The sequence below is a fragment of the Drosophila erecta genome, unplaced genomic scaffold (genome assembly GCF_003286155.1).
Source record: "Drosophila erecta strain 14021-0224.00,06,07 unplaced genomic scaffold, DereRS2 tig00000152-arrow-arrow-pilon, whole genome shotgun sequence".
NCBI classification, from domain to species: domain Eukaryota; kingdom Metazoa; phylum Arthropoda; class Insecta; order Diptera; family Drosophilidae; genus Drosophila; species Drosophila erecta.
Genome location: NW_020825211.1, coordinates 1593588 through 1603941, shown reverse-complemented (window position 1 = coordinate 1603941; position 10354 = coordinate 1593588). Strand labels below are relative to the sequence as shown.

The following is a 10354-nucleotide window of genomic DNA, read 5'->3' as shown; positions in this document are numbered from 1 at the left end:
ATGGCTGTAGAAGTGCAGTTTTGGGGGCACCTCGCATTAAAAGTGTTTTTCCGCTACCTAAAGAAGATAGCAGCCGGACTTTTCTCTGAGTGTGCCGTATCAGACCGGTCGCCTTCCCTCTCATTCGCTCTTCTTTGGCGAGCAGACTAGACGAGCCCGCCAGACCAGACCAGAGACCAGCTGAGGGTGTGTGCGTGCGCGCTGCATGGCAATGCCGTGGATGGCACTGTCGTTGTACCTCCCGGCTGTTGGCATACCCTAGGTTTTTGAAAAAGTCACAAGTGGTTGGAAAATAAGCCAATATTTGCCCAACCAAAACGTTCAAACAATTTTAAATGTATTATTCTAAAAATAAAGTGGATAGCGCCAGATGTTTTCGGTCTGGTGACTACAGGTTATGAATATAAATACCTTGTAATGAAATTATTACGATAATTATGCTTTTATTTATCTTTATACCTTTCATGAATATCTTTAAGCCACCATCAATTGTATACTGGTAAGCGCTTCTATTGCAGGGTATTCGCTGGTCGCCTCAGTCGCCTGAGAAGGTTCTACTCTTTGTGCTTCGCTTGTTTTTGTTTTTTGTTTTGGTCGTTGACGTTGCGGCGTCGCTTCTAGCAATCCGCACAGTTCGCATCGAGACTCCGAGCAGAGCGGCAGTCGCTCCAGTTGCAGTTGCAGATAGAGATACAAGTACAGATACATCTACAGATATAGATACAGAAGCGGATCGAGGCTAGCGATACAAAATATAGCTTCTGCGGCCAACCTTAAAACTCAACCAGTGCCAGAAAAAGCAGTGTGAAAATGCCGTTCCCCATCCATCCGCCCAAGCAGATGCCCTGCCCCCACTGGCAGCACTTCCCCATCAGTCCCGTGGACAGTAAGCCGAATCCATTCGACTCCGTGGGCGGAGCGGCGGCAGCGGCCACCCAGGTCAACATAGGGGTTAACAAGCCACCGGAGCCGGTATCCTATCGCTATTGCTTGCAGTGTAAGAACTCCGGTAAGGAGCCATCGAACCCCGCAGACAGGGAGTAGTCCCAAAGCCATGGAGGTGACCCATCAGGTCAAGCAATCAGCCATCACCTGTAATCAGCCACTTCAATAGAGGACGCACTTGGAAAGCCAATTAAAACGGAAAACAATCATAATAATCACAGAACATAGTTTTGATTTTAAGAGATATGACACATGTTTCCTCCATCCCAACCAAACAAACCACCTAATTTTTTTTTCTGTGCTGCTACACCAATTTTTCTATAAAAAATGAGCTGAATTTAAAGGTTACGCATAATACGATATAATAATGTCAGATTTCTTAGTTTATATCTGATATGTGCGAAACAGTGTGAATAACCGGTCAGACGTTATTTTAAAGTTATTTAAATGCACTATTGGTCTACTAAAAGCAGGTCAGGAAGTAACTTTGCATACATAAGATGGCATTTGATAATTAAATATCAGTGCTAAACGCAGCCCAATTTTTTTCTGTGTTGTTATTATTTAACGTAACCTAAGCACATGTTTCATTCATTTTTTTTGTTGCCCATTTAACCAAATTTTTTTATTTTCGATATAATTAAGCTAAGCATTTTGTACGTATTTAATTTGTATTTAGAGCTAAAGACTACAGTTTTTCAATTTATGAATTTTTTATATGTATTTGTATAAGAGAAGCGCAAATAAACGCACGACGCATTTAAAAAACGAGTTCTACACAAATACACAAACACTCCCCAATATTCCATATGCTCTCTGTCTTTTGATTCCAAACTCAGAGTTTGTTTGGTTCTGTTTCTACTTTATTCGGCATTTGTGTGTTTTTATGTTTATCAACAGTTTTCAAGGTCACCGATTGGAGCGAACGAAGCAAACAAAAAATGGTGCGATAAGAGCGGCTTGAGATTTGAGTTTTGATTTGGAAAATTCGGGAATAGTCGGATGATTTTTCTTGTCCCATTCGCCTGTCCCGTAGACAAAGTTCAACAAACCGATTAAATGAAGGCGAAGAGAGTGTAAAACACAGCTAATGAATAAAAGGGTGTGGGGGAAAATAATTGCATTTGCTCGCCGCTGCAAAATAATTGAACACACAGTTCTCAGAGAGTTCGCTGATGTGCATGCTAAGATGTACATACACTGAAAGAAAAACTTTTAAGCCATTTGCAGTATTTCATACCATGAAATCATAATATATTTTTACAAATTACTGCCATCCTAATGCGAAATAAACAATTTCTGGTGAATTTGGTATAGAAAAATCAATAGATTTCGCACCAAAAGGCATAGTTTTGCTTGCCAAATAAAAGTGAGTTCTTTTCTCCGTGTGGCAAATTATTTATGGAAGTATGTGTGCACTCAGAACCGCACTATATTTAACCTTATCGCGTGAGTCGGCGAGTGCGTGTGCGAAAAAAGCCTTAGCAAATACTGCCATTCAAATTGTTCGTGATATTCGTCCTATTCGCAGATAGGTGATATTAGAGTTTTCAAATGACACGGTTTAGCATTGCATATTCGGACTTTACAATGCGGCCTTTCGCCCAAATTAGTTATTTACGGTACAAATTTTCGGGGCTTATCTCCGCTGATACGAAAATTATCTAACTTTGAGTCTAGCCAACGTGCCCCCTAAAATAACGCACACAAATAAGAAGATATGAAAGTGCAGATAAACGTGAATACAAACATAGATAAATAACATATAACCAGGAATCCAAACTGAACTATTTATACCCTTGCCTTAATAATAATATTTATTTTGAGTTTATTTTATGTTTTTTATCGTTTAAAATTATATTTACTATTCGACAAAAGTGCATACAGCTTTGACTAACTAATGATCTGTGATTGCATGATGAGAGTTGCATTAAAATTAGTTTTTTTTTACTTTTAAAAGCGCAACACAATACAAGTATTATAACTATGTACACTCTGGTGTTTTTATACATCGCTGATCGTGTATTTTTTGCCTTTATTAGCATTCATAAAGCTTTCACGAACGACGGAGCTTCGAAAAGCTTCCTTTTTAAATAAATTATCCAACGACAACCACCAATGCTGTTAAGTTTGCGCTAAACTCGCCATTAACTAACTGTTTTTTTAAACTAAAATAATCGTGTTGCAATATACTCGTATGTAGCACAGTTGATTTTTAATAGGTATTTTAATCATAACATGGCCATAAATGATCATAAAGATGAAAGATAAACTGTTTTGAGCAGCTAATTACCAAATCTAAACACTCCCATCACTTTTTGACCGATTTTGGGAAGTTCAATTTTTGGTCAATTTTCGCATTTTTTGTAAGGGGTAACATCATCAAAATTTGCGAAAAATGGCAAAAAATTAGCATTGCCATTTTTTAACACAGTTCGATTGGAAATTTAATTACGAGCGCAACGAGGTATAACATTCCATATTCAGACAATTATTTTTAAAGTTATGGCAAAAAAACTGATTATTTTATGTCCGAAATCCGAAAAAAACGGATTTTGGCAAAATTGAAATATTTCTAATGGGCATTTTAATCATAACTTGGCCAAAAATGATCATAAAGATGAAAGAAAAACTGTTTTGAGTAGCTAATTACCAAATCTAACCACCCCTATCACTTTTTGAACGATTTAGAAAAATTAATTTTTGGGCAAATTTTTGCATTTTTTGTAAGGGGTAACATCATCAAAATTTGCAAAAAATGGCAAAAAAATTAAATTCCAACTTTTGAATGCAATTTGATTGGAAATTTAATTACGAGCTCAAGGAGGTATGATATTCCATTATTGGACAATTATTTCTAAAGTTGTGGCCAAAAAACTGATTATTTTATGACCGAAATTCTAAAAAACGGATTTTGGCAAAAATTGAAATATTTTAAATGGGCATTTTAGTCATATCTTGGCCAAAAATGATCACAAAGATGAAAGAAAAACTGTTTTGAGTAGCTAATTACCAAATCTAACCACCCCTTTCACTTTTTGAACGATTTAGAAAAATTAATTTTTGGGCAAATTTTCGCATTTTTTGTAAGGGGTAACATCATCAAAATTTGCAAAAAATGGCAAAAAAATTAAATTTCAACTTTTGAATGCAGTTTGATTAGAAATTTAATTACGAGCTCAACGAGGTATGTTATTCCATTATTGGACAATTATTTCTAAAGTTGTGGCCAAAAAACTGATTATTTTATGACCGAAATTCTAAAAAACGGATTTTGGCAAAAATTGAAATATTTTAAATGGGCATTTTAGTCATATCTTGGCCAAAAATGATCACAAAGATGAAAGAAAAACTGTTTTGAGTAGCTAATTACCAAATCTAACCACCCCTATCACTTTTTGAACGATTTAGAAAAATTAATTTTTGGGCAAATTTTCGCATTTTTTGTAAGGGGTAACATCATCAAAATTTGCAAAAAATGGCAAAAAAATTAAATTTCAACTTTTGAATGCAGTTTGATTAGAAATTTAATTACGAGCTCAACGAGGTATGTTATTCCATTATTGGACAATTATTTCTAAAGTTGTGGCCAAAAAACTGATTATTTTATGACCGAAATTCTAAAAAACGGATTTTGGCAAAAATTGAAATATTTTAAATGGGCATTTTAGTCATATCTTGGCCAAAAATGATCACAAAGATGAAAGAAAAACTGTTTTGAGTAGCTAATTACCAAATCTAACCACACCTATCACTTTTTGAACGATTTAGAAAAATTAATTTTTGGGCAAATTTTCGCATTTTTTGTAAGGGGTAACATCATCAAAATTTGCAAAAAATGGCAAAAAAATTAAATTTCATCTTTTGAATGCAGTTTGATTAGAAATTTAATTACGAGTTCATCGAGGTATGATATTCCATTATTGGACAATTATTTCTAAAGTTGTGGCCAAAAAACTGATTATTTTATGACCGAAATTCGAAAAAAACGGATTTTGGCAAAAATTGAAATATTTTAAATGGGCATTTTAGTCATATCTTGGCCAAAAATGATCACAAAGATGAAAGAAAAACTGTTTTGAGTAGCTAATTACCAAATCTAACCACCCCTATCACTTTTTGAACGATTTAGAAAAATTAATTTTTGGGCAAATTTTCGCATTTTTTGTAAGGGGTAACATCATCAAAATTTGCAAAAAATGGCAAAAAAATTAAATTTCATCTTTTGAATGCAGTTTGATTAGAAATTTAATTACGAGTTCATCGAGGTATGATATTCCATTATTGGACAATTATTTCTAAAGTTGTGGCCAAAAAACTGATTATTTTATGACCGAAATTCGAAAAAACGGATTTAGGCAAAAATTGAAATATTTTAAATGGGCATTTTAGTCATATCTTGGCCAAAAATGATCACAAAGATGAAAGAAAAACTGTTTTGAGTAGCTAATTACCAAATCTAACCACCCCTATCACTTTTTGAACGATTTAGAAAAATTAATTTTTGGGCAAATTTTCGCATTTTTTGTAAGGGGTAACATCATCAAAATTTGCAAAAAATGGCAAAAAAATTAAATTTCATCTTTTGAATGCAGTTTGATTAGAAATTTAATTACGAGTTCATCGAGGTATGATATTCCATTATTGGACAATTATTTCTAAAGTTGTGGCCAAAAAACTGATTATTTTATGACCGAAATTCGAAAAAACGGATTTTGGCAAAAATTGAAATATTTTAAATGGGCATTTTAGTCATATCTTGGCCAAAAATGATCACAAAGATGAAAGAAAAACTGTTTTGAGTAGCTAATTACCAAATCTAACCACCCCTATCACTTTTTGAACGATTTAGAAAAATTAATTTTTGGGCAAATTTTCGCATTTTTTGTAAGGGGTAACATCATCAAAATTTGCAAAAAATGGCAAAAAAATTAAATTTCATCTTTTGAATGCAGTTTGATTAGAAATTTAATTACGAGTTCATCGAGGTATGATATTCCATTATTGGACAATTATTTCTAAAGTTGTGGCCAAAAAACTGATTATTTTATGACCGAAATTCGAAAAAACGGATTTAGGCAAAAATTGAAATATTTTAAATGGGCATTTTAGTCATATCTTGGCCAAAAATGATCACAAAGATGAAAGAAAAACTGTTTTGATATATATTTTCAAGCTAGAAAGAGCTTATATCCTTGCTTTCGAATGGCCAGCACTGCTTGCGAAAGTTCTCTCTGTGGGCAGAAGCTTTCTCATTCTCTCTCGCCCTCTCTGGCGGCGGCATGCGCTCTCTGCAGAGGTCCTGCGACGCTCCCCGTTAGCTTTTTAATCATGTGGGGCCGCTCTGGTCGGCTTGCACCTCCGGCGCAGCTTCCTGCTCGTGCCGCTACGCGTCCCGCGTCCCTCGTCGCCATCCCCATCGCACTCGCATTTGGCGAAGGGAGCCGACGCAACAGCAACAGCAGCAGCAGCAGAAGCCGCTGCAGAGGAGCCGCAGCAGTCGCAAACGCGCAAGCAGCAGCCACAGTCGCAGTCGCAGGCAGTCGCAAGCAGAGCAGCAAGTAGTTGCAAGGGCGCCGCCTCCGTCGAGTTGAGTCCTAGTTCGATTTTCACGCTTTTCCTGCATTTCCCCCCAGTTGGCTCTGGTTGCGTTTCTATTTCCATGTTGATATCATTTGTTTTTAATTGTTCGACGTTTTGCCAGCGCTTTACGCATTGGTAACGTGTCCTGATTTTGACAGTGGCATGACAGGAAATAAAACAAAACGCAGCGGCAGCAGCAGCAGTGAGTGGCACAACGGTAATTCGCAGTGTGCCAAATTGCGAATTTCTCACTCTCTTCCTCCTCTATCCACTCTCTCTCCGCTCCTGTTTGTTGCCCACTTTTTTTGCCAGTGTGTGTGTGTGTTCCTAGTTTTTTTTTTTGTGCGGGAAAAGAGAAATAAAGTGCGTAAAAATTCACAATATCATTAATTAACAGTTGTTTTCCCCTTTGGGTCGCCACGGGACCCCCGCGCTCACTCACTTTAATGGGTGTGTTGTTGGTTTTGCCCTAGGCCGAGTTGTTGTTGTTTTTTTTCCGAGTGTGTGTGTTGTGTGTCTGTGTGAGTAGGTGGCAAGCAATAAAATTTCATAATGGTTGTTGTACCAGCTAACACAAAAGCACTCTTACCAAATTAATTAAATTGCAATAAAAGCAAAACAAGGCGTAATAAAAATTATAAAACACAACATAAACGGATTAGATATACTCGGGCAGAAAAGGATGCTCAAATGGCAAAGTTGAGGCGATGACAAAGGAGAACTTCCACTTGATAAAGTGACCCAAATATGGAGAGCAAAACCACACATGTTCCTGAAAATTCATTGCATCTTAGAAGAGGGGAATCAGAAAAGGGAATCCGCATAAAAGCGTCAATAAAAGGAATAGATTTCAGTGAAATGATTCAAATTCTGCGAAAACCATCTACAAGCTATACAAGTAAATTCCCATTTAAGGCCACAATTCCGGCTATATCAAACTGAAACGTCCTAATCTTTAAAGATGCAACCATACAATAGGTCATACATAAATGAACGCAAGCCATAAACAAAAATTAAAAACAATAAAATAATAACGAATATGAGATTTATTAAAATGAAAGAACAGTCAGTTCGACCATAAACCAATGAAATCTCAATAAAGAAAAGAACAAATTGAAAAGCCTCCCTTTTATCTGGCTGTAAAAATTAAGCGAGAAGGGAAATGCCTAACTGAAAACAGTGTCATTTGGTGGCATTCTTTTGTGTGTTGAAAAGGTTAGGACCGCCCCGCCCCTTGGGGCTTACTACTTCGCTACTTCGCCCACTTTTTAAAACCGCCTTTTGTCCACATTTCGCACGCCCAGCTCCACCCACCGCTTTCTTATCGCCAAAGAGTCACGTTTTTGACCCATTTTCACATACTGGTGCCTAAGCCCATACAGATGGCATAAAAGCTGCTCCGAGTCCTCTTCTACCCCCATTAACCCATGCAGCCAGCCACTTAACCCTCGAGTGGCTCTCGCTGATGTAATGCCATTCGATTTCATTTGCCACGGTTAACCAGATTTGCTTGCCACAGACATTCGGCATTTTGCGGTTGCTAATGCCTAGCCCTACACTAGAAGGCTACTCAAAAAAAAAATTAGAAACACATGTATATTTTTGTATTTTTTAAAGTCTTTTTCTTTCAAAAGTTATAATCTCTTTATTTTGCTTTTCGATTGCTCTCAAAATGCATATATTGCTTATATTAAATTCAAGTAAAAATCGGAATTATTCATTTTCCTTTCTATTTTCAATATTTATATTAAGTGCTTTAATAATTCAGCAGCGTGAAGTGACAAGACCCTTTATTATTCACAGTGTATGCGACTGTGTATGTGTGTGTATGTGTGGGTTAGGTTGATTACTTGCCACATGTTTGACGATAAGTCAGTTAGTTGATGGCCCCAATTTGCGTACGACTCTAATTTATTTGTTGTTTTTTTTTTTTCGGCTCCCATTAGTAAACCAGCGGGTGACCATCGCCGTGTTGCTCGGCAAATTCCCCAATCGTCGAAATGAACCACTGACACGCCCTCGGCGCTTTTCTATTTGACTATTTGGTATCTGGGTATCTGGCTATCTGGCAATACCATTGGAACCATCCATCCCGTCGGACCCAGCCTCACTCAATTCAACGCACGTGCCTGGTCCTAGACTGGAAAACAGTACAACTGGACAACTGAAAGCCCACTGAGGTCCTTCCGCAGGCTCACGCACACAGGCGCAAGCAACAGGACTTGTTTATCGGTGAGTATGCCACGGAGTATTCCGATTTCGAGTGGTTTGGGTGTGGAGGATCCCACCGGTTGGCCCTTTTGAAATTATATGATTGTTAAACTAAAGACTTTGAGCACACTTTAACAAAGATACTGCATACTATTGACACCTTTATAGGTGATTATAAAAGCCACGTGCATTTTAGTTTTTTGGTAGGCGAGAGGTTTTTCCAGCTCGGTTTGATCCTCCACCCATTGGGTGCTACACATAGAACCCAGACTAACCTATATCACCTCCCCTTTCCAGGCAGCCCCTCGGTTGGGCCCCACTCCAAACTGGCCCATCAATTTTGGTTCTCCTACCCGCCACCGGGCGCTGGCGGCGGTTCCTCAAGTGAGTCTTACGGGTTGCGCATGCGGGGCAGCACCTTGGATCCTCCACTATTACCATTCGTAATACTTCCCATTCCTGCCCCACCCCCACCAAAAAAAAAAATAACCAAAAACTAAGAAAAACAAACAATACCGATCCCCACTTCGTTTGTGTTGTTCGTCCCTCGATGTCTATGTAATCTGATATTGATCGATATAACCGAAAGTGATGATAATACATTCATATATAGCCCGTGTATAGTCAATAGGGAGTGCGATTATCGTTTGTTCTTTGGTTCCACTTCTTTTTTGTATGACTAGGCCATCCTGTGAGTCCTCTCTCTGTATATCTATCTGTATTTAACATATATATGTATCTTGTCTGTACGTATGTATATGTCTGTATGTGGTACGTTTGTTAAGTGACTCCTCTTAGATGTGGAAACCACATAAAGTATCTCTCTCTTTCATAAATAGTCGATGATTCCCATACCCCTTTGTTCCTAATATTACATACATAGGTATAACCATTTATTTCTGCCACATACCATATTTATTATAATATAGCGTAACTGTAGTCAAGGCCCAGAAAACCAGAGCCAAAGAGAGAGGTAATCCGGCTTGATGGATAAATTGGAGGATTATAATCCCTGATTTGCCTTGGTTTTCTATCATTCTAAAATCCACATAAATAGATTTTAATTTGGGGCTGGCCAAATTTCTTTTATTATATTAAAATACTGAAAATGATGTCTATTGGCTCTCCCCAATCAATAAACATAAGATTTAGTTCCGATTTAAGTACGAAATAATTGAAGATTTATTTTTTGTACTTCTTTTCTTTGCTCTTCTTTGATTGTATTGTCTTCTATGTTCAACACACAATAAAAAAGGAATCATAAAACTAAGGAATCAAGTCTAACAAATACGAAATACAAACGAAAGAATACAAAAAAATAAGAAAATACAGAATCAAATCGAAAACTGTTACCAAAACGGAGATCTCTTCCTCTCAGTCTCTCCTCTCTTTCTATCTGCCTATATATCTATCTCTTTCTTAAAAGACACACTCAGACACACCGCACTCACCTAACGGTACTAATTCCATTCCAATCGTTCCGGTACGCGTCGCGATCACGTGTAATCAATTGCCAAATTCGACAAGAATCCGTACTAAAATATAATCAAAATCAAATTCGACACAACAAGAACAACATCATCACCACAAGTACAACATCAGAAAAAAAACACAT

General features: G+C 37.2%; 1 protein-coding gene and 1 long non-coding RNA gene across 2 annotated transcripts; both read left to right on the top strand.

The window, feature by feature from the left end:
- Positions 1 to 602: 602 nt before the first annotated feature.
- Positions 603 to 1748, top strand: LOC6551462. The gene has a single exon (XM_001977217.3). It carries the CDS (start codon positions 811 to 813, stop codon positions 1042 to 1044), a length of 234 nt encoding a protein of 77 aa, XP_001977253.1. The 5' UTR covers positions 603 to 810; the 3' UTR covers positions 1045 to 1748.
- Positions 1749 to 6416: 4668 nt separating this feature from the next.
- On the top strand, positions 6417 to 10041 carry LOC26526308. The gene is made up of 4 exons (XR_003408104.1): positions 6417 to 6534; positions 8475 to 8760; positions 9037 to 9123; positions 9995 to 10041. It is a non-coding gene; the product is annotated as an uncharacterized LOC26526308 (long non-coding RNA).
- The last annotated feature ends 313 nt before the right edge of the window (positions 10042 to 10354 follow it).

Bases quoted from the DNA above. Each gene is read 5' to 3' on its own strand.
- LOC6551462 (XM_001977217.3), top strand. From the start codon at position 811: ATGCCGTTCCCCATCCATCCGCCCAAGCAGATGCCCTGCCCCCACTGG.